Below are 24,987 nucleotides of genomic sequence, written 5' to 3'. Positions count from 1 at the left end.
TGGACCATGGTTGAGTAACTGATGTGAGAGTCATCTGTACCTCTCCGCTGTAGTACATTTCAATAGGGAAACATGAGAAGATTAACACGGTGAGCTGTACCAAGCTCAGATGTTTCAACAGACAGATGTCTCTGTCTGTAATTGGTTCTCGTGATGTTGCTTTTGCTTCTATTGTGTTTTACCTTATTCCGTGCGGTCCCAGTCTTAGTCGTTTTTGGTGATGAGATCTGTTTATAGTCCTCATTCTCAAACTGTCTGTGCTGGTCCACTTTGTTTCCTCTCTCAGCAATTTGAACGCTTTTCAAACACAAACAATCAAACTGTTTTTTTTTTCTTTCTTGAAATATATTTTATTGTAATAGCATCAAACCAATAAATGTAATTAAGTAAAGCTCTACTTATGTGTTGTCCATTTCTATTGAACCATCCTGCAATTTATCAATGACATTGGGGTCATATATACCTAATACATTATTTTAAAATACTTGGGAGGCTATCCAGGATAGTGGCAGCAATTTATGAGTCATGATAATGTAATTCCTAGTAACGTGAAAGTCTGTGATTTTTGGCTGATAAACCAGGGCTACTTCACAAATACATGTGTAAATGTACATTTCAGCCAATGACTACAAAGGGCACAAAGATTGGAGGCCATTAACAGTAATTAAACAATACTTTTGAGGAACAAAGTATAAGGGCTTTGGAAAACCTATCGTTTTCATACAAATCTTAAAATGTATTGTCACGAAACAGATGAACTAGCATGCTAATACTGTTGCACTCGCTAAGTATAGGGGTCTTAGGTCTAGTCAACTGGTCTCTAACCTAATTTAAGATGTGTATATATGTGAGAAATCAGTGCATGAGGACAGTGTTGTATGTACATGTACCCAGGAGACAGCAACCTTAGATCCAGGGGCAGCTCCTACATGACCACTTTGATTGTTCAAAGAGGTGATGAAAATAAATATATACAAAAAGGAAAAAACATGACCAAAAAATAATTCTAAACAAAGTCAAGGGTGCACATGGCTACCAAGAAAACCCAACAGCCTCACTGCTCTGCAAGCTGGCTCACTCTTGTTTCCAATCAACACTTAACAAGGATCCACAAGACTTCCTGGCTGAGCACTTGAACCAGGGAGTTCCTGCCCCCTGGGCATGAGGTGTGGAAGTGATTGGTAGTGTGCTTATCTGTCCTAACACTAACCCCCCCCCCAAATATCATAACAGTATAAAATTACATCAAACGAGAAAGAACAGTATATTCCCTGTGGGATCTAAATCATTTCATGCAACCATTTGAGCTGTAGTGAATAATGTGTCTCAGTTCAGAGCGCACCTTCCTGTAGTGGAGATAGGGAGAGGCCAGGATTTCTGCTGCTGGTTGTAAGGTAGGGGAGGCCAGGGGAGGGAGGAAAGTCTTGGGGAGACAGCCAAGCTGCAACTAGCACAGCCTCAAATACACATAGTGGTTGTCTGGTGATACAGTAGGTGGACAACAGGTGATAGGCTTCATAAAGTCTCTTTATGGGCTGCCCAGTCAGTCCACAGTAAGTCAGCAGCCGATCTCTACTATCTAATACTGTTGATCTATGAGATGATCTGTCATCCTACTATCCACTTTCTCACACTGACAACAAAATCTTGTTGTCTGGTCATATGATTTCTTACAGTAGTAAAACCCTTTAATCCTAGATTCAAAGGTTTATATCCAGTTTACAGTGATAACTACTGTCTAGTTATGTCTGTAAAAACAAAAAGTACACACACACACACACACACACACACACACACACACACACACACACACACACACACACACACACACACACACACACACACACACACACACACACACACACACAAATATTATTGTAAAAAAGCCTGAAGGTGTGATCAGCCACTCTCCAACAGAAAATTAAACTGAAATCTACATGCACACGACAAACGTTGTGTTGCCTCTGTAAAACAGCCATTTCATAAACAGCAGATGATTCCTGACCCTGGGGCACTGCGGAGGAGGAGCTGTCCTCCTAAAATACGCTTCCTGCGTGCTTGCGAGTACATATTTGAGTCTTTAATTCTGTATGTAGGTTGCGTGTGTGTGTGTGTGTGTGTGTGTGTGTGTGTGTGTGTGTGTGTGTGTGTGTGTGTGTGTGTGTGTGTGTGCGCGCGCGCGCGTGCGTGCGCGTGTGTGTCTATTTACACTATCTACTTCTATATGTGTATGAGAGTAGATGCATCTATTGTGTGTATCTGTTTGTGATATTCACTGTGCAATTCTTCTTTCTTTCCACCAGTTTATATGATACATGTGCCTTGGTGTCCAATTCCATCAGCAGCCTGTAGTAACAGAAGAGTAACAAAACATGTATTATTCTATCATCGTATTATTTATGTCTAATATAATACATGTTCCTTTCTTTGCAAAAAGGAAACTACACAGAACATCCATAAATGGTTGAATCCTTACAGACTAGACCTCACAAAACCTTCAGTATTGTCCCAACACAGAACCTCTGGGGTGGATTGAATGTGTCTGTCTGTCTGTGTGCGTGTGCGTGCGTGTGAAACAGTCCCTCTGTGGGAGCAGGTGTTTGAGTGGATGATCGGCTGTAGTCTGATTGTCTAACTAATGAGGAAAATGAGGTCTCCCAATGTTCTGACAAACAAAAGGAACAGAGAAAAAAAAGCCTTCAACCTTTCTGATGATTAGACACATGGTGAAGTGACTTGGCCCACTTCAACGAGCCAAAGAGAGCTGCCCATATGTTTACATAACTCACACCTGATGCTATTACATGTAGGGAAAGTAATAGTCCAGTCAAAAAATACTTTCAATCTGAAGAAAAGATACTAACTGAAGGGAATTCAATTACGACGGAATTGTCAGCAATGTAGCCTGGTTCCTTACTCTATGTGTGTCAGCCACATCATCTTTAATAAACCAAGCTGAATAACCCAAGAGTCAATTGACGCACCGGTGAGTAACATTTTTTGTTGCATTGGTTGCGTCTCAATCCACCGCGTCCGCCGATGTCGTGCTTCCGCATTGCGGTGAACGGTGGCAGAGCCAGAGCGGTGTTTCTCACCTGGTTACCGGTACTGGTTTAAAAGAATGAATGGAAGTATGACAATTGTTTTGTGACTACCCCAAATAAAGGGTTAAATATGAGTAAAAAACAAACTACAAATATTTCCTGACCTTTCTTATATTTCTGAGATATAGGACAAACACATCAAAGGTTTGTTTGTTATGATACATGTTTTTCCCATTTATGTATGTGTTATTCAATGCGTTTCTCTGGGCTTTACTATTAAAGGCCAAATTCAATATTTTCTCAAATCATTTTTTATATATATTTTTTTAATAACTAAAGGGGTCCTAAAATTCTAAATCAAATAGCTAAATGATCCATAGTATGACCATCTTAAAACAATTCCATGTGTCAGCTTAGAACCCCCTCCTCCCCCCAACAGTTTACATGCTGACCAGACCCCTACACCAGACACGATCAGGACACGCAAGTTGAAATATCAAAACTAACTCTGAACCAACTATATTAATTTGGGGACAGGTTGAAATGCATTAAACATTTATGGTAATTTAGCTAGCTAGCTTGCTGTTGCTCGTTAATTTGTCCTGGGATATAAACATTGGGTTGTTATTTTACCTGAAATGCACAAGGTTCACTACTCCGACAATTAATCCACAGATAAAAGTGTAAACTGAGTTTGTTTCTATTAATCTCTCCTCCTTCACGCTTCTTCTTCTTTGGACTTTATATAGTGGTTGGCAACCAACTTTAAGGTGCATTACCACTACCAACTGGACTGGAGTGTAGACCTCAGTTCATCTTTCAATCACCCACGTGGGTACATGCTCTGAAAAACCAATGATGAGATGGGAGAGGCGGGACTTGCAGCGGATCAAGCGTCACAAATAGAACCGAGTTCTTTTTTAACGCCTGGCTACGCAGACACTCGTTGACGCATGCTAGCAGTGTGGGTGAAATGACTGAATAACATGTACTGTATGTGTACATTTATTTTGCGAAGCACGCGATGCGAGCGGAGTGGTCAGCATGTTAGATTTTTAAGAATTTTTAAGTCAGATTCACTGTCAAGGAAATTGTGAAATTACCTGAAGGCTTGAAAGCAGTCAGTTGAACCACCTGGGAAAGTAAAACAGACATATTTATGTGTTGGAGATGGAGCAGCATTCTCAAATACACAATGAACCATTTAGGAGTGATCGTCGGCCTAATAGGTGGATATGGGCTCTTTAGATGCATAATACCAAACATACCTGGTTTCCTGATGCTGGTTTCAAGGAGAAGCTCACAAAACTACTTTCTTTTCCATAACTCTCTGAAAGACAAAAAGGCAAAATCCCACCAGTTATTCTCCTGGTATTAATGGAATTCATGTCAGGTGGTGTAGAACACCTGAGTGTAATATCCAGACAGCATGACTCAACTAACCGCCTTGCACCACAACCCACCACTACCCAATCCTAACCCACCACAACCCACCACTACCCAATACTAACCCCACACAACCCACCACTACCCAATCCTAACCCACCACAACCCACCACTACCCAATCCTAACCCACCACAACCCACCACTACCCAATCCTAACCCACCACAACCCACCACTACCCAATCCTAACCCACCACAACCCACCACTACCCAATCCTAACCCACCACAACCCACCACTACCCAATCCTAACCCACCACAACCCACCACTACCCAATCCTAACCCACCACAACCCACCACTACCCAATCCTAACCAACCACAACCCACCACTACCCAATCCTAACCCACCACAACCCACCACTACCCAATCCTAACCAACCACAACCCACCACTACCCAATCCTAACCCAACCCACCACTACCCAATCCTAACCCACCACAACCCACCACTACCCAATCCTAACCAACCACAACCCACCACTACCCAATCCTAACCCAACCCACCACTACCCAATCCTAACCCAACCCACCACTACCCAATCCTAACCAACCACAACCCACCACTACCCAATCCTAACCCAACCCACCACTACCCAATCCTAACCCACCACAACCCACCACTACCCAATCCTAAACCACCACGACCCACCACTACCCAATCCTAACCCAACCCACCACTACCCAATCCTAACCCAACCCCCACTACCGAATCCTAACACACCACACCACAACCCACCACTACCCAATCCTAACCCACCACAACCCAACCCAACCCAATCCTAACCCAACCCACCACTACCCAATCCTAACCCAACCCACCACTACCCAATCCTAACCCAACTCACTACTACCCAATTCTAACCCAACCCAGCCCAATACTACCCAATCCTAACCCACCCCAACCTGCCACTACCCAATCCTAACCCAACCCAACCCACCACTACCCAATCCTAACCCAACCCACCACTACCCAATCCCAACCCAACCCACCACTACCCAATCCTAACCCAATCAAACCCACCACTACCCAAACCCATCTAACCTGACCCAACCCACCACAGTCCATGCCTCACTCCAGCCCCAGGTCCACCCACCCTATTCTGCCTCTCCTACCGTTCTTGATGACCAGTGAGGTAGAGGTGGTGCTGCCGGGGCCTGAGGTCTCGCTGGTCTCTGGGCTGGAGGGACGGGGCAGACTGTGTGTCCACGACTGGGCCGGACCCCTCTGGGATGGCAGGAAGCGGATTGGCTGGGAACAGTTCTACAACCAATAAAAATGCGTGGAACTGTTTAGATGAAGCTGTCTGATTGTGGACTCAAAGCATGTGCTTACTGAATTGCCATAGTGTTTTTCTCCAGTTGGAACATGAAAATGTTAGTAAGGATGTCGCTGTATGCTTTTTGGCTCACCGTGAAAGACAAGGCTTTCCTCTTCTCTTTGATCCTCTTAATGGCATTCCTCACCTTTAAGAAAAGCAGACAATACCATCAATAGCTTGTACACCCACTGACGTATTTGGCAGCGTCAAGTGGTTGGCATGCCACAGATGGACAACCACATTCGGAGAGAAAGAAGCCTCGCTGAAAGAGTTCTTTGAAAACCTACCTCACTATTGTAAACCGCATACACCAAGAATATGTACAGGCCCTGCAGAAAGGGAAGGACAGACAATAATATATTACCCATGGCTGTAGACTACCTACAATATGTGCTTTATCCTGGCTTTAGTGAGTTAGACAACTTGTTGATGAGGCTGTGTAGATAGAAGTCCCTGATTGTACGATGATGACCAACTTCTTCCTGCTTGGTGAGGAAGACTGAGGTTTATCTCCTCTGCCCTCTCTTCTGGATGAAACCTCAGTAAATCTAAATTAACTAGCATCTTTTTGAGGGGTACTCCGGGGCCAGCGGCCAGCTCATTCACATTAATTAACAACCGTGCTTGAAGTTCCTGAGAGAAAGAGAAAGAGAGAAAGCCAGGAAAACAGAGAGAGAGATATACAGAGAGAGAGAGATAGTGAAAGAGAGAGAGGCAGCGAGAGAGAGAGGAATAGAGGGGAAGTCCAGAGTACCTCCAGCTGATTTACAGGGCTTATCAGGGGTATGATGGGAAGGGAGGTGGAGGTAAATCTGGCGATGGGTCAGCCTGGAGAACCCCGGAGCCCTGCCATGACCTGTCCTTCAAAGGCCCACTCTGAGCCACCCTCTCCCCCACACAAACGCATACGCGCACTCACTCACTCACACACGCACGCCACACCACACCCACCACTCCACTGGACCTGCTGCAGCCCAACTCTGCTTATCTACAGCAAGCCCACCTCCCTCCTCTCTGTGTCTCTCTCACTCTCAGTTTCTCTTGAAACAATTACATACAATGATCTTTCTATGGGTGCTTTGCTCACCTGAAAGGCATTGAGAGCAATGAAGACATACGCCACCACCATGGAGAGGTGCACCAGGACTCCACACAGCCAGGTCAGGCCCAGCACTGGCAGTAGAATAAGGACTGGTCGTGTCACAGCCCTACAGAAGTCATACTGTCAGTATAGTGAAAACACCCACACTCACGACGCACCAACCCATATGAACACACACACACTGACGTACGCAAACCTGCACGCTTATATTAAGTGAAAATCCTGCATAACTGCACACAATTAAATGGTTTGGAAAAACCACAGCTATACTTGATTTGACTGGATTCAATTTAAATTCCGTATAAGTTTTTCAAAATGTCACATAATAATAATAATATGTACACTGAGTGTATAAAACATTAGGAACAACTGCTCTTTCCATGACATAGACTGACCAGGTGAATCCAGGTGAAAACTATGATCCCTTATTGATGTCACTTGTTCAGTCCACTTCAATCGGTGTAGATGAAGGGGAGGAGACAGGTTAAAGAAGGATTTTGAAGCCTCGCGACAGTTGAGACATGGATTGTGTCTGTGTGCCATTCAGAGGGTGAAACGGCAAGTCAAAAGATTTAAGTGCCTTTGAACGGGGTATGGTAGTAGGTGCCAATTGCACCGGATTGAGTGTGTCAAGAACTGCAATTCTGCTGGGTTTTTCACACTCAACAGTTTCCCGTGTGTATCAAGAATGGTGGGCCAGCATCCCTGTAGAACTCTTTCGACACTTTGTAGAGTCCATGCCCCGACAAATTGAGGCTGTTCTGAGGGCAAAAGGGGTAGCATCTCAATATGAGGAGGGTGTTCCTAATGTTTTGTCCACTCACTGTATATGCTCTGATTTGGAAGTTAGGACTTTAAATGTTTTTTTCCCTTCTATAAATTCCTCTCAAGGAGTGTAAGAGCCATTCTGTCCTGCTTAAAGGACAGGTAAAACATGTATTTTGGAAGTAAAGGGCATGTTAAAGTGTCCAGATAAATGTTTTGGGTATCATTTTTTTTTTTTAAGTATTTGGCAGATTTTGGAGCCTTTGATCATGTTTTCTCTGTGCCCCTGCAACTGCAGAACGAGCATGAGAAAGTCTATTGCTGGTGTCTGGAAAACGTCACGAAAACGATGCGTGCACTTCAATGAGGCAAAAGGCTGTGTGTTGTTGGGATTCTGCATGGCCAGATAGCTAGCAACAATGACAAGAATCTTCCATGTGGAGAATCGTAGGTGGCTCATTTCAGGTAGATTTATCTTGTTCTTGACACTGTGTAATGTTTTGAGGTGTTTTGACTGATGTCATGTCTATGCTAATATGGCTCAAATTCACTAGCTAGCTAACCAACAACTGTAACAATGTATTTGAGAGAAGTGCTCATTGTGAAACTATTTGTATGTTTTGTCAGAGACAAAATGTAGTTTACATGTTGTCAACAAACTAATAGTTACTAAACAACCAACCCGTCTATACATACCATTTATATCCAAAATACAGATTTGGTTAAAAAAAAGTGAACCTGTCCTTTAATATCAAAAGAAATGCAACAAAAAGCATAATACACAGAGGACCTTCGATGGCATTGGAGCACAAACATTACCATCATGTATTCATCCTCACATAGACAGAAAAGTTCACAGGACACTGCAGCCATGCTCTTCGTTCTTTACAATGATCCCTTTAATCTGTTATATGCTTATACGTGAAATAACTTTAATGTTGCCTTGTGAGGTTGTTTGTTCAACCTGCTGTTGCCGTCGTCTTGCTGCACAGGGGCCTTGAGATTGAGTTCACACTGAACTATGTCCACAAGGTCAAAGTGAGCAGTTCCTCTTCTTTTCTTTTTCAATTGAGTCTTCCTTCTAATGTTGTGACATCATCACATTCTTACAGGGAACAGATCGACTGCGGAGGGGGCAGAGATGACTTGCTTACTCCTTCACTCTCTTTACAAGCAAATGAACAGGCGATGAATGAAACAGAAAATAGAATTTCATAAATCTATTATGAAATATGCTCTTGGCGTTCATAGATCAACAGTACAATACACATGTATTTATCTTGTCTCCGCAGGTAGCCAGGACTGAACCCTAGGCCCTGGTCCCTGTTTAGAGTCCACATTAAGCAGACAATGAGCTCAGTGAAAATCTCTCTCTCTCTCTCTCTCTCTCTCTCTCTCTCTCTCTCTCTCTCTCTCTCTCTCTCTCTCTCTCTCTCTCTCTCTCTCTCTCTCTCTCTCTCTCTCTCTCTCTCTCTCTCTCTCTCTCTCTCTCTCTCTCTCTCTCTCTCTCTCGCTCTCTCTCTCTCTCTCTCTCTCTCTCTCTCTCTCTCTCTCGCTCTCGGACCAGGTGGTAGGCTGATAAGGCCCATACAACTCCCACTACTTCAAACTAAAAACTACCTCATTCTCACACAGTCACCGTCTCTCTGCTCAGTTTGTCTGTGTGGATCTGTCACTTGTGGATTTGAAAACCTCCTACTCCATTGCGCTTCAAAGGAAACTCATTCTGACTCACCCCTCACTGGAGTTGTCTCATTGTATCTCACACATATAAAGCATACCGTGAAAAGCCACCAAGGGTTGGATGTTGGGGTTGAGTCAGGCTCGAAATACAATTTATGTGTCCTACGTTTTCATGACACGTGTGTTTGTGAGTGAGAGAGCAGGAGAGTCAGGGAAAGAGAGGACAAGTGAGTGGATGAAAGAGATGATAAGATAGAGTATGGGAGAGTGGATGAGCGTCAATGAGAGAGTGGGTGAGAGGGAGAGAACAGAGAGAGAGAGGGGAAGAGATACACTACAAGTATGTGGACACTCCTTCAAATTAGTGGATTAGGCTATTTCCGCCACACCCATTGCTGACAGGTGCATAGAATATAGCACACAGCCATGCAATCTCCATAGAGAAACATTGCCAGTAGAATGCTACCTTTCCAACAAGTCAGTTAGTCAAATATCTGCCCTGCTAGACAACTGTAAGTGCTGTTATTGTGAAGTGGAAACGTCTAAGAGCAACAACGGCTCAGCCGCAAAGTGGTAGGCCACACAAGCTCACAGAACAGGACCGCCGAGTGCTAAAGTGTGTAGGGTGTAAAAATTGTCTCTCCTCGGTTGCAACACTCACTACTGAGTTCAAAACTGCCTCTGGAAGCAATGTCAGCACAAGAACTGTTCATCGGGAGCTTCATGAAATGGTTTCCATGGCTGAGCAGCCGCCATGTGTAATGGCTGAGCAGCCTAAGATCACCATGCGTAATGCCAAGCGGCGCCTGGAGTGGTGTAAAGCTTGCCGCCATTGGACTCTGGAGCAGTGAAAAGGCATTCTCTGGAGTGATGAATCACTCTTCACCATCTGGCAGTCCGACAGACAAAACTGTGTTTGGCGGATGCCAGGAGAACGCTACCTGCCCCAATGCATAGTGCCAACTGTAAAGTTTGTTGGAGGAGGAATAATGGTCTGGGGCTGTTTTTATGTTTCCAGCTAGGACCTTTAGTCCTAGTGAAAGGAAATCTTAACTCTACAGCATACAGTGACATTCTAGACAAATCTGTGCTTCCAACTTTGTGATAACAGTTTGTGGAAGGCCCTTTCCTGTTTCAGCATGACAATGCCCCCGTGATCTTCCAAATGGACAATGACCCCAAGCATACTTCCAAACTTGTGGCAAAATGGCTTAAGGACAACAAAGTCAAGCTATTGGAGGGGCCATCACAAAGCCCTGACCTCAAACCTACAGAACATTTGTGGGCAGAACTGAAAAAGTGTGTGCGACGGAGGAGGCCTACAAACCTGACTCAGTTACACCAGCTCTGTCAGGAGGAATGGGCCAAAATTCACCCAACTTATTGTGAGAAGCTTGTGGAAGGCTACCCGAAACGTTTGACCCAAGATAAACAATTTACAGGCAATGCTACCAAGTACTAATTGAGTGTATGTAAACTTCTGACCCACTGGGAATGTGATGAAAGAAAGAAAATCTGAAATAAATCATTCTCTCTACTATTATTGTGACATTTCACATTCTTAAAATAAAGTGGTGATCCTAACTGACCTACGATATGGAATTCTTACTAGGATTCAATTTCAGGAATAGTGAAAAACTGAGTTTAAATGTATTTGGCTAAGGTGTATGTCAAATTCCGACTTCAACTGTATATACAGTGCCTTGCGAAAGTATTCGGCCCCCTTGAACTTTGCGACCTTTTGCCACATTTTAGGCTTCAAACATAAAGATATAAAACTGTATTTTTTTGTGAAGAATCAACAACAAGTGGGGCACAATCATGAAGTGGAACGACATTTATTGGATATTTAAAACTTTTTTAACAAATCAAAAACTGAAAAATTGGGCGTGCAAAATTATTCAGCCCCCTTAAGTTAATACTTTGTAGCGCCACCTTTTGCTGCGATTACAGCTGTAAGTCACTTGGGGTATGTCTCTATCAGTTTTGCACATCGAGAGACTGAAATTGTTTCCCATTCCTCCTTGCAAAACAGCTCGAGCTCAGTGAGTTTGGATGGAGAGCATTTGTGAACAGCAGTTTTCAGTTCTTTCCACAGATTCTCGATTGGATTCAGGTCTGGACTTTGACTTGGCCATTCTAACACCTGGATATGTTTATTTTTGAACCATTCCATTGTAGATTTTGCTTTATGTTTTGGATCATTGTCTTGTTGGAAGACAAATCTCCGTCCCAGTCTCAGGTCTTTTGCAGACTCCATCAGGTTTTCTTCCAGAATGGTCCTGTATTTGGCTCCATCCATCTTCCCATCAATTTTAACCATCTTCCCTGTCCCTGCTGAAGAAAAGCAGGCCCAAACCATGATGCTGCCACCACCATGTTTGACAGTGGTGATGGTGTGTTCAGGGTGATGAGCTGTGTTGCTTTTACGCCAAACATAACGTCTTGCATTGTTGCCAAAAAGTTCAATTTTGGTTTTATCTGACCAGAGCACATTCTTCCACATGTTTGGTGTGTCTCCCAGGTGGCTTGTGGCAAACTTTAAACAGCACTTTTTATGGATATCTTTAAGAAATGGCTTTCTTCTTGCCACTCTTCCATAAAGGCCAGATTTGTGCAATATACGACTGATTGTTGTCCTATGGACAGAGTCTCCCACCTCAGCTGTAGATCTCTGCAGTTCATCCAGAGTGATCATGGGCCTCTTGGCTGCATCTCTGATCAGTCTTCTCCTTGTATGAGCTGAAAGTTTAGAGGGACTGCCAGGTCTTGGTAGATTTGCAGTGGTCTGATACTCCTTCCATGTCAATATTATCGCTTGCACAGTGCTCCTTGGGGTGTTTAAAGCTTGGGAAATCTTTTTGTATCCAAATCCGGCTTTAAACTTCTTCACAACAGTATCTCGGACCTGCCTGGTGTGCTCCTTGTTCTTCATGATGCTCTCTGCGCTTTTGACGGACCTCTGAGACTATCACAGTGTAGGTGCATTTATACGGAGACTTGATTACACACAGGTGGATTGTATTTATCATCATTAGTCATTTAGGTCAACATTGGATCATTCAGAGATCCTCACTGAACTTCTGGAGAGAGTTTGCTGCACTGAAAGTAAAGGGGCTGAATAATTTTGCACGCCCAATTTTTCAGCTTTTGAATGGTTAAAAAAGTTTGAAATATCCAATAAATGTCGTTCCACTTCATGATTGTGTCCCACTTGTTGTTGATTCTTCACAAAAAAAAACAGTTTAATATCTTTATGTTTGAAGCCTGAAATGTGGCAAAAGGTCGCAAAGTTCAAGGGGGCCGAATACTTTCGCAAGGCACTGTATATATTTATATATATATGTATATCGAGAGAGAGAGAGAGAGAGAGAGAGAGAGAGAGAGAGAGAGAGAGAGAGAGAGAGAGAGAGAGAGAGAGAGAGAGAGAGAGAGAGAGAGAAAGAGAGAGAGAGAGAGAGAGAGAGAGAGAGAGAGAGAGAGAGAGAGAGAGAGAGAGAGAGAGAGAGAGAGAGAGAGAGAATGGGCTATAGTGTGGGGACTCACCAGGTCAGGTCAAAGGTGTGGAGTTTAGATGCTGAACTGGGAGTGTGCTTCTTTACGCGACGACGAGCGCTGGACACCGTCACCATGACAACACGGCACAGCACCACTGCATTGACCTAGGAGTACCCAAAGTCTCAGAACAACCGATGGACATGCCATATTGTTGCCGTATGACACATGTATGACACATTAGTAAACATCACATGCAAGCACACACACACACACACACACACACAGAAACGCACACACAGGCACGCACACAGTAAATAAGTGAAGTGAAGCTACATACGGCCAAGATTAAAAGAACAGGTCCCACAAAAGCCCAAATCATATCAGTCTCGACATTGAGCCAACAGTGACTGTCTGCTTTGTACTTGTCCAGGGATATCGTCAAGGTTACACCAACAATCACAACAGGCAGACCTGCAAAAATAACACAATATTTATTGCTTTTAATTCAACAATTCTCTTATATTCATACAACACATGCATGTCTTTAGTGAAGAGAGTTTACATTGCTGTGGTACAGGGCCAGGGACTACAGAAGACACCAACTGTCCATTCCCCAGCCATTCTATTTAGTCTGAACAGGTGAACACCTCAGACAGCTGGTTGGTATATCTGGGCATCTTAGAAAACATCATCATGAGTGTGTTAAGCTTTTGAATGCACACACACTTCAATGGGGTCAGTAGGAACGCAACCTTTGGTCTAGATGAGTGGTGTTCCAGACCGCACCGTGTTCTTACCAAACAAGGCTTCTATGTACTGTAGCATATAGGCCAAGGTCTTATGTGAGTGGATGAGTCCTGTGTGGAATGTATGGGAACATTGTATAGTATCATTTAATAATGAATATCTTAGCGGAGTGAGGTGTGATTCTGCATGGTGTTTTACCCCAGCCAATGCCGTAGTACATCTTCATCCGGCGGTCTTCGCTGATGTTGACAGACACCACCTTACTCCACAGCAGCAGCCCCTCCACCAGCATCCAGGAGAAGGAGGCCATGAAGAAGAGGTGCAGCAGGGCCGTCACCAGCAGACATGCCCCCTAGTGGACAGGAGGGACATGGCATTGACATGGTTCCCATCGCCATAGATATCTGTCCACCACTTACTCTTACATGGTGGCACGGGCTCAAAAACAATAGAAAGTAATGCACATATAGTACTATAATCCAGAAAAGAGAATGGAGTCCTATCATACATTCAATGACAGAAGCAGCTAAAAGCCTACAGACTCCTGGATCACTGACACAACTGACCCTGTGCCCTCTTCTAGTCCATAGTACCCATGACCATATACAGAGAGTGAGATGTTTAAAGACAGACACAGTCATGTAAAGAGTCCCACCTCATTAGCAGAGGCCCAGTCACTGCACATCAGCAGCAGCTCAGCTATCCCCAGAGCCACGATCAGGTTCAGGTGGACAGTGGTGCGGTCAGACTTAGGAACTCTGCCCCCACACCACACCAGGCCAGACAGTGGAGAGGGACACAGAGAGATGATCAAGGTCAGACCAACATACAGACAAACCGACTGTGAGTCAGTCATTATACAGTCATAGGAAACACAGCAGCAGTTTGTCTGCTCAGCATAGTAAAGAGAAGTGATGTATGGGACAGAGTGAATCATTCAAACAGACAGATGTATTGTAGCCTCCACAAGCTAGTCGATTCTTCGCTGGAGCAGGGCACCACTCACCCCACAGCAAAGAAGAGGATGAAGGTGAAGAGTAAGCCACACAAGGACACTCCACAGCCGATGAACGTCATGACCTGAAGGGCTCTCTCACTCTCTGGACTCCTCTGACACACAGACACACATGGGTAGGTTAGAAACTGAGATTAGAAACTGGGTGGTTCGAGTGTGGTTCGAGCCCTGAATACTGATTGGCTGACAGCCGTGGTATACCACGGGTATGACGTTTTTTTTTTTTTTTTTTACTGCTCTGATTACGCTGGTAACCAGCAATGGTAGAAAAAGTACTGCGTTGTGCGTAAGAACAGCCTTTAGCCGTGGTAAATTGGCCATATACCACACCCTCCTGGGGCCTTATTGCTTAACTATGAAACAGGTTGTTTGGATCCTGGATGGTAATTGGCTGATATGCAGGAGTTGTGGGACAACAACTCCCGAAAAATACCATAACGTGTTAATGTCATATCTCCACTGTCCACAACACAGGCAGGAAATTCATAAACTATTTTTCCATGCTACTATTTGGTTTGCAACAGTCGGGGGTTGTATAAACCTACATGGCTGCCTCTACGACCTGTTCAACAATGTATTATTTTACAAATGCAATCTCTCCCGTGCCAGGAAAGAAGAGGAATGCACTGGCTGTCACCAAACATCGCCAGGACCATGGACAGTTCTTCCACTCATGTGCCATCAACGGAAATGTCACTATTAACATCCCCAACTAGCTTGGTTAGCTCAGCTAGTGGCCTATTGGATATTTATTAAATCATTCTTTATTGAAGTTCTTCCCTCTCAGCATCATTAAATCTCTGCTAGCTAGCTACATGCCAATAATTTGTTTAGCATAGCAACATTGAATGAATAGAATGATTAGAATTAACGACTGGGTCAAAACACAAGAAAATTACTGACGACCAGCCCAGTTGTGTAGCAACTTTACAATGCAAAAACTAATTTACTTTTTAAATATTTTTTTTTTTATTTAATGCATTTTTTACCCCCTTTTCTCCCCAATTTCATGATATCCAATTGCTGGGCCGATTGTGGCCGCCTCATGGGTCTCCCAGTCGCGGCCAGCTGCGACACAGCCCGGGATCGAACCCGGGTCTGTAGTGATGCCTCTAGCACTGCCTTAGACCACGGTGCCACTCGAGAGGCCTTTATTTCAAACGTTGAATTAATAACCGTTTTATAACAGCGATAATGCCCTCGAACCCGGGAATTATCGTGTGACAACTCCCTCCAAGACCTGTATTCAACTTATTGGCATGTAGAACGGTTTCCAAATCGTTTATCAAAATATGAATTCAATATTTTCATTAATAACATTATTTTAAAGAGTAAATAATTTTTTTGCATTGTAAAGTTTCTTCCCATGTTTTGACATGTTTTGGAGTTGTCACATGATAATTCTGGGGTTCCCAGGCATGACTACTGAACTATACATACTATAAGTGTCTGTTGACTGTTCTCTATTGTACTATTTCACAATGTGGAATGTGGGGAATTGTGGAGGGTAGAATGGACCTTTACCTGGACTTCATAGACCTGCAGTAGCAGGGCAAAGTTGGTGGTGTGGTTGCAGAAGCAGACAGTGGAGTCGTAGTGTTTAGAGATGACCTCACAGCCTTTAGTAGACCACCACCCACCTGCCTCTGGCCTAGAGGGGTACAACAGTTTCATAACAATGTATGGTAACCATTACACTAATAAATCTGATTTCTACAGATATAAGCAGGTTACTGTTTTTTGTCATGAATGTTGTTCTGGAGGCAGCTCTGCAGAGTGGTCACTAGCAGCCACAGCCACAAAGTCATACAATCTGATTTTAACCCTAACCTTAACCACACTGCTAACCCTAATCTTAAATTAAATCCAAAAAGCACATTTATACAATAAAGCCAATTTTCACTTTGCAGCTGGCCCTCTAGAGGAAATCGCTCAGTTCTGCCTCCAGGACAAGACTCATCCCAATAAACATCAACCTGCTGCACATATTGAGAATTTGCTGTCATTATACTCACATCAGATCAAAGTCCCAGAATGCACAGACTGGGTCATACACGGTCCCTGCAGAATTCTAAAGCAGTCGATGGAAAAGGACAATTTCACACAACACACGGTAAAGGACAGGCTTATGAAGGAGAACAAGGGGGATATTCAGTATCATATTCTCTGTGGAAGAGGCAGAGGTATATAGTGCATAGAGGAATATAGTCCATGTGAGTGTGAGACACTGAGGTCTTTACTTGAGATCTGTGTTGGAGCTGGAAGCGCACAGCCATGCTGACAGGCTGTCCGTCCCCCAGGACTGTAGTAGAGATGACAGAGGAGCCCAGGATGGTGCCCAGGTACCTGACACACATAGCACAGCACAGGCCATAAGGTGGTAGTCACACATAAGACTGGATATCAACACTGGATCATGCTCGGTAGGCACTAATGGAAAAAAAAAGTCTTCATGGAAAATGAAAATGAATGTTCTTATTAAGGGACTGATTAAAATCTACAGTCATTCATGAACAAAACTACTACTGAAAGAAGTTATCATCTTCCATACCTCTGGATGCCATCGGTGACGATGGGAATCATGGTGATGTTCTCCTCCGCGTTGAAAAGAGGCCGCAGGGAACTGTACCACGTGTTGACCACAGTCACCTTCTGGAAGCCTGCTCATACAACATCAACATCAACATCCATATCTCCACTAACCAAACTATGTGTCTCTCTCTTCTAAGAACACTAGACAGCTTAGCAATGCAGCAGTAAGTGGAAACACAGATCAACGTTATGTCTCACAATAGCCAGTTAATATAGATTGTAATGAGTAGTTGTCTAAAGTCAAGGCCTCGGGAGTGCAAATGGATGAATACATACGGTCTGTATTAGTACATATCCCACTGGGCATGAACTGGGTGAATCGATGTTGTTTCAACGTCATTTGTCAACTTATTGTGACGTGGAATCTTCGTTAAAAATACATTACATTGGTTGCGTTGACAACCAAACACAATTCAAAATCACTTTTGAAATAAAATAAATTGCCTATTAACTTCCTGACAACCAGTTTTTACATTGACAAAAAGGATCCGAACTTTAAGAGGTTAAATGTTGATATTAGGTTAGGTTGTCGAACCAAACACAATTCAATATTACTTTTGTAATACAGTAAATAGCCTATATTACAAACTAAAATAACACCTCCATGGCCACATTTTGAAGTTACTGTAACTATAAATGTCTTCTTATGTCATCATATAAAGTGTGGAGGTTCAAGATAACATGGATAGGTTGTCGCAGGTCTGTGGAGATCTTCACAATTGCTGCAATAATCTGTGCAGAATCTCGAAAGGCATTGATCACTTGCACCATGTACTTTTAACGTCATCTCAAATGCAATCTCGGTCATTTAGTTTTGCTATTAGATGAAGCACAGTGATAACACATGAATCTGTTATATAAATAAACAAAATATCTGACATTGTATTCCCATTTGAACTTTGCTGTGATTTTACATGGTTGAAAGTGCAGTGGGTGACAAGTAACCCAACAATCTGACATTGTTTTTCCATTGCAATTTGGTCGTGCTTTTAGATGGTTGAAAGCATGGTGACAACACACTGGAAATTTAACAAACTTTACGTTTTAGTTTTGAGTGGGTGAATGTAGGTTGTAATCTCATTCATCAACATCTCAACCAAAAATGACCCAGTTATCCACATTGAAATGACATGGTGTGCCCAGTGGGATGTGCTGATAAAACACTGCTTGATAAATGTGTGGTATTTCGAATAGAATCCTTCTTCACTAGGTGTTTACTGTTGGAATGCGGAATGCATGGTTGAGACTGTAAAGCACTAGGCCATGGCTGAAGGAGTACAGATGAGATACGGACACTCTCAGGGTTGTCTCTCACCGTTGTCATGGAGATTCTGCATGTTCTGCGTGGGGACTGAGATACAGTCTATGTTGGTGACGCTCTCTACGTCTGGACCACAGAACTTAGGCCCGCTCGATCCCTCTCCCAGACTCTGCTGCTGAACCTCCAGTTCTGAATCACATAAAGACACATTCTCAGTGGAATGAACAGAATACTTTTGTAAGAGGAATGGTTGTAGAAACAACAGCACATCCTACAAAAAAGTGCTAATGAGTAAACATGGAAAGGACAGAAAGGCCTGGACACTAAATGTTCCTATTTGCGATCAACCATCTGGGACCTGATGAAGAGCCACTGTGGATAGGAATGTTGTCATTAAAGGTATGGTTCATGGCCAATATACCATGGCTAAGGCCTGTATGCGTAACAAAAGCACCTAGCCGTGGAATACTGGCTACATACCACACCTCCTCGGGCCTCATTGCTTAATTCTATGGTCGGCCCGCTCTTTCAGCCTTTCAGCAGCTCACAGAACACACTAACATTCTAGAGAATGCACTGCACTCTACTAAGTGACTCACTGATGTTGGACCTATGGATAAGTAGATGGTCCGTTTCCGTCATCAGCTGAGTGCTCAGACTGGTCACCATGCGGTCAATGCTCTTGACCACAGCCATCGGTCCACTCACCACCTGGGGCACAGGGTGGGGATAAGGGAATGGGGTTTAATCATGGCAATACACTAGTCATTGGTAGGGCCAGGAGTTTCACCTGACCATGTGACCTAACCAGAATATTAAGCCCATAACTAGGACCCAGAGTTTGGTCAGGTGGTCAGGAGACTCCTGGCTGTGGTTATTGGATAGAGCAGAGACTGTGGGTGAAGCATTGCTATGTGGATGTTTCAGTCCTCTAGCTGCTCTACCACATTCAGCCTGGCTGTGCTGTACTGCTGTGACCTTGGAGGGTAGAAAGGCCTGGGGGAGGGGAGGTGGATGAAATGGGGGAGGCAAAATCTCGGCAACAATATGAATGCTTCTCAAATGCCTAGCACTAGGATACATAGACTTGCAATACTTGCGGTTTATATGAAGTACAATGTTAGACATGTCTGAGTTATTGTTTTGGATGTGATATGTTAACCATAATAGCACAACACACTTCACTGTGCTCCTTTAAAGAATATTAAACAAAGACAATAATGGATATTATCTTCTTAAAATGTTCACACACATTTAAACATGACCAGAGATCATAATAGTCTGTGAAAACGTGCTGCTTACAATATACAAATTAGACCTGTTTATTGTCATGACAGATTTTGATGCAATCTAGAGCAGATTCAATTTAGTGTATCTGCGATGAAGTTTGATCAAGATTCAACCCTATGTGCTCTGTACAAGTACACTTATCTAGCCAAGCGTAAGCATTCATTTGACAGTTTCTCATTCACAGTATCCACTTGATCTTACTGCCCTCTAGTGGAGATATGCTCAAATAATTCTGCCACACTCCGTATGATGTCATGTTTCATGTTTTGTGTGGACCCCAGGAAGAGTAGCTGCTGCTTTTGCAACAGCGAATGGGGATCCTAATAAAATACCAAATACCAAACACTCCAGTAGTCATGTTTATATTCCCAACACCTTGGCGGCACTACCGCCACCGTATCCCAGACAATGTTTTAGCCTGCCTCTCTGGTACCTGATGTAAGAAGGGCTTTATAAATACATTTGAATAGTTGATTGGTACCTGTTTGATGGCCTGCCACTTGGGGGCATTGTCCTGGCTGATGAGGCTATCAGCCACAGTGATAAAGGTGTGGCTGAGTTCCCCGGCGCTGATGGTGGCAAGGCTGTCGTTGCCTTCCGCGGCCGTGTCTGTGGGCACGTCTGCAGCCCGCGCTAGCAGCTGGACCAGGGACAGCATGTCCCCAGGCTGCAGCCCCTCCCTGGTGTCCTCCAGGGCCTGCCTGGACATGTTGAGCAGACTGGACGCCTGACCCCAGCTCATCTGGATCCCTGGCTGCCCCCCCATCACACCCTCCACGCCCTAATACACACACACAGATAGATGCACGCGGGGACGCACGCATCCACACATACACCGCAGAGGATGGAGAGGAAATCCAAAACAAGGTTCAAGAATATTGAACTGACAGAACAACGTTTATTGCTGTGTCAAGTTGAGTAGGTTAGAGATAAACCGTAAATGTCCTAATCCAGACAGGCAACAAATGATTTATAGTAATTAGTCTTTACCTGCGTTCCATTGGAGATCTGCATGAGGTGGTGCATGAAGGGACTAGGATGGGAGCGATGAGACTCACTGAACTCCTTCATCTTAACATAGCTCTCTGTAAGAAACAGTCGCGTCAAAGACAGTCCCTGGTTCCTCTCTGATGTTTGGTGACGGTAGTTACTAGCATTGTACAAAGTCACAAATATTAATGTTCAGTCAGTTTCCCTAATGTGATGCAAAATGAATTTCACTAGTCTGTTCAGAAATAGACAACTTATGGGTGTACAGTAAAGAGCCATGTTCGTTACAGTATGTAAGTAATGGTCTGGTCGTAGGTCGTGGCAGTCTAGGTAGTGGTTGACTCACCCCTGCTGGTCCTGCAGATGAAGGGCAGTGTGGTGGAGCAGTCTGCAGAGTCATACAGGGGGAGCTGTTGGCTAGACCAGCCCTCCAGAGTCCTGCAGCCCTGCATCTCCCTATGCCTGTGGACCGCTGCTCACGCACGCACGCACGCACGCACGCACACACACACACACACACACACACACACACACACACACACACACACACACACACACACACACACACACACACACACACACACACACACACACACACATACACACACACACACACACACATCAGTAGTCCTCTAAGTTTTTGGTTTACTTCAGCATGCTGTAGCCTAACATAACTTTGTTGAAATCGATAGCAATTTACAAGTGCAATACTATTATACTTTCATATTCCACATATTCAACAACCTTTGAAAACGTAGACAATTCCTTCCAATTGATTTGACCGTGTTTTTACTGAGAATGTATGCTGGCAAAAAGCCCCTCCATTGTGAGTCAATTCCCTTGTTACACACAGCAATGACATTTTTCATGACGGTTAAACATTTGATTGGTTTTCACTATTAAGTAGAACTCCATTCTCTTCGTAAAGCAGACCTCATGCTTGCGCGAATTCCCCTCCCTCTGCCCTCCACATGGCCGTTAGCCAGTGAACCACGCTAAACAGTTTCCTCTCCCCCATGTATGTCTCTCAGACACATCCTGGATGTGTTAAGGCAGACAGCCACTGGGTTAACTGGCCTCTTTCGAGGTAAATCACCCAGAAGGATTCAAACAACCAACTGATGGGAGACTGGGAACAACCACCACTGCCTCAGTATTGGATGAGTAATAGAAACAGATTGGTCTGGAAGAAGGGCTGTAGGTTTGCCATAGAAAGTCCTATAGAGGACGTACCATAAGATCATTGAAAGGCGATGTGAAAGAATCAAAAGACCAACATTCTGATCAAAACCTGCAGGAGGCAACCCAAATAACGTGAGCTGAATTTTATGTGTGAGCAAATCCTTCATAAATGGGAAGTACCTCGATAGGAGCAAGAGACCACAAAGGGGCAGGTGAAACAATATGGCTGACGGTAAGTTATGGCAAAGATTCAACTAAGTTGACAATTCAACCAAAACTGAAAATATACCAACCTGGAATCAAAAGATCAACCAATAGAAAAGAGCTGATCAGATTATAGCTAGATTTTATGTAGGGGTATCTCAATGCTGTGTGACTGTAGGTGGAGTCTCACCTGGGCAGAACAGCATGGCTGGCACCTCTCTGACCACTGGGTGACGGGTCATATTATCTATACTCCAGGTAAAGATAGCGTCCTGGGTCAAAGGTGAGCAGCCATTCAGGGCATGGAACTGCCTCTGCTCCAAGGCTGTGTCCCAGACATTCAGATCTGTGATATTCCCCACAAAGGGCTCGGTGAAGTTCCCTCCGAACGAGTCCTGATCCTGCCCCAGGATAAGTATGCCATCTCCATGTATGTCCCTGGGGGTGTCAGACCCGGAGCCCATGTCCCCCCTCTCCCCGTCCACATAGATGGCCCAGTGGCCGCCAGTCTTGCGCCAGGTGACACAGAGGTGGTGCCAGGCGCCATCGTTGGGGAAGGATGCCTTGTAGGGGCGGTGCTGCCCATGAACAATGAGCGCCAGCAGGATGCGTCCTGCCCCGTCCAACTGCCCGCGCAGCTGGAACTCGTTGGTGAAGACGGCCGCGGCGTAGGAGTACATGGTGGACACCTGGTACCACTGGGGGTCCCACTGCACGCGGACACACACGCTCACAGCTGGCAGGGCCGGGAATGTCATGTTGACACGGCCGTAGCCCTCCTGGGAGTCCCTGGGGAAGTTCAGGGCTTGGAACAACACATCTGAACAGGTAGAGACAGGAGGGGATCACTTTCAACGCTAACCCTAACCATAAGCCTAACCCACAACACCCAAGTACAGATCATCATGCAATATGGCATCAGGACATAAAGATGTAAGATCTTAATTTGAGCCAGTTTTCTACAGCAGGAAAACAATCCTGCAGCAATTGGAAATGTGAATTATTATGTGGATTATAATTAATGGACATTTTTGTAGGGGTTGATAAATTTTTCCATTAGGGCAAATCAAGTCTGACATTTCAAAGTGGAAATGACAAACTTTAGTAACCTTTTTAAAAATCAAATACACTACAAGTTTGCGTTTCCTGCTGTGAAGGACAATTATCAGCAACAAAAGAGTGATCAAATTATGATCCTACATCTGTAGGTGTTTAAGTTGCTAAACTCACACTGTTTGGCAAGGGCCAGAGACTTGCTGATTGGCCTGTTGGGGTCTCTGACCCACATGGGTCCTTGCAGGCCTGCCTGCCTGATGAGCTCCAGGGTTCCCTCCTCGTCTTCAGGCTGGCCCAGGGTAGTGAGGGAGCTGAACTGGCCCCTGCAGAAGCTCCCTGCCTGGGAGAGGGCCAGGGACACATTGACCAGCTGGAACACCCAGTCTGATGTTTGATGGACCAGGCACATACTGCTGCCCTCTGTCAATATGACACCAGGAACACACAACCACAAATAGGCATGGATCAGTCCACATGTGGATATTATACTTTACAGGAACACTTCTGTCATCTCTTTGAGCAAATCTCTATGGAAACAACATGGAATAGCCTTGGCATACAAAAGAGTTTCAAGCATTGTGCATCAGATTGTGATTGGCAGTTCCAGAACTCACCATCTGAGCCCCTCTCTCCTCTGTCTAGCCCTGGCTGAGTTGGCTCACATTCACACAACACCTACCATAGAGGAAACATTTACTTTGCTTTATTCTGTTGGCTGTGGCATAGACATGTAATATCCTTGATGTGTATTTATCCAATAATCTCAAAATAGAAACAAACAGAATAATCAGTCAAATGAATAGCTGTGTTAAGCCTTTGAAACGTATCAGGTCTACCAACAAAAGCATGAATTTCTCAAAAAGAACACTGAAAATGGTGAACTTGTTTCTCTCTCCAGTTGATTTCCTAGTTTACATAAGAAAGGAATAGACATTACCGCTATGCAACAGAGCGCAACCAGAGTCAGCAGGGTTCCAGTCATCTCTACTTCTCTATGTTCCACAGCTGGAAGAAAACACAATGCTTAACTGGCCTCTGCCTTTCAGGGAACATTTAGGTTTACTTCAATGGATCATACAATCGTCTCTTTTCATATCAAAGACAAATTCAGCTCTGTTCAACAATAGAATGTCTAGCAAAGCGCACACACATACCGTGTGGTTAAACAATATTTGAAAGATGATAGATACTATACTATATTTTTGGTATATTTCTAAGAGAACTATGTCAAATAAAATAGCTGTATGCTACTCCTTATCTAACACATATGAACGGTACCTCTGACCCAGACTGCAACATGTGATGAGTAACTGGGCTTACTGTAGACTCAGGCTGCTCGAGCTCCAGGTCTTACTGCTCAGTGTTACTCCAAGGCTGCTGTAACTCTCCTTAAGTCCTGATGACCACTACTCCCATGTACTGTGTGTCCTCTGACATATGCCCCGTCCATTCATCCAGTGTCCAGCTCCAGTCTCCAGCATGTGCTGGCTAACTGGCCTCTGTGGAGAAGCCACTGCCATACATGGTGAGGAGCGTCTGTCTGTTGCTGCCAGCCAGGAGGGACAAAATCACAGCCTTTCTGTCCAACAGTCCACCTCTGCCTCCAGCCAGCCTTCTCCCCCCTCTCCCTCCACCTTCCTCAGCACCCATGAATCAGAAGCACACTTTGTCATGCAAATAGGGCCATAAAAAAAAGATCTCTACTAACGCAAGCAATGTCAAGCGTTTGGCACAGAGAGTTCATCAAGACCAGCAGGGTGGCAGACACTTCAGCACCCCTTCTATTAATGTCTT

The 24,987-nt window shown here is 44.3% G+C and overlaps 1 protein-coding gene across 3 annotated transcripts; it reads right to left on the bottom strand.

Moving 5' to 3' along the window:
• Positions 1-857: 857 nt before the first annotated feature.
• On the bottom strand, positions 858-24,987 carry LOC110535051 (adhesion G-protein coupled receptor D2-like). 3 transcript variants are annotated; one of them, XM_021619922.2, is made up of 26 exons: positions 24,472-24,985; positions 24,131-24,198; positions 23,808-23,868; positions 23,368-23,613; positions 22,328-22,957; positions 21,098-21,223; positions 20,752-20,846; positions 20,243-20,542; positions 19,071-19,182; positions 18,526-18,660; positions 17,170-17,278; positions 16,859-16,964; positions 16,634-16,689; positions 16,143-16,269; positions 14,610-14,713; positions 14,259-14,361; positions 13,802-13,955; positions 13,194-13,327; positions 12,905-13,020; positions 6,896-7,016; positions 6,096-6,137; positions 5,900-5,953; positions 5,603-5,750; positions 4,313-4,374; positions 4,148-4,178; positions 858-2,346 (listed from the first exon to the last, which is right to left on the bottom strand). In XM_021619922.2, exons 2-26 carry the CDS (start codon positions 24,173-24,175, stop codon positions 2,339-2,341), a joined length of 3,225 nt encoding a protein of 1,074 aa, XP_021475597.2. In that variant the 5' UTR covers positions 24,176-24,198; positions 24,472-24,985; the 3' UTR covers positions 858-2,338. The 3 variants fall into 3 exon arrangements, 2 of the variants coding, with proteins under 2 accessions (XP_021475597.2, XP_036791587.1); XM_036935692.1 differs by having other exon boundaries at positions 24,514-24,985; XR_005034670.1 differs by lacking the exons at positions 858-2,346; positions 4,148-4,178; positions 4,313-4,374 and having other exon boundaries at positions 5,700-5,750; positions 6,096-6,441; positions 24,472-24,987.

The sequence above is a fragment of the Oncorhynchus mykiss genome, chromosome 11 (assembly GCF_013265735.2).
Source record: "Oncorhynchus mykiss isolate Arlee chromosome 11, USDA_OmykA_1.1, whole genome shotgun sequence".
Lineage (NCBI taxonomy): Eukaryota > Metazoa > Chordata > Actinopteri > Salmoniformes > Salmonidae > Oncorhynchus > Oncorhynchus mykiss.
The sequence above is the reverse complement of the archived record's forward strand: the minus strand, read 5'-3'. Positions and strand labels throughout refer to the sequence as shown.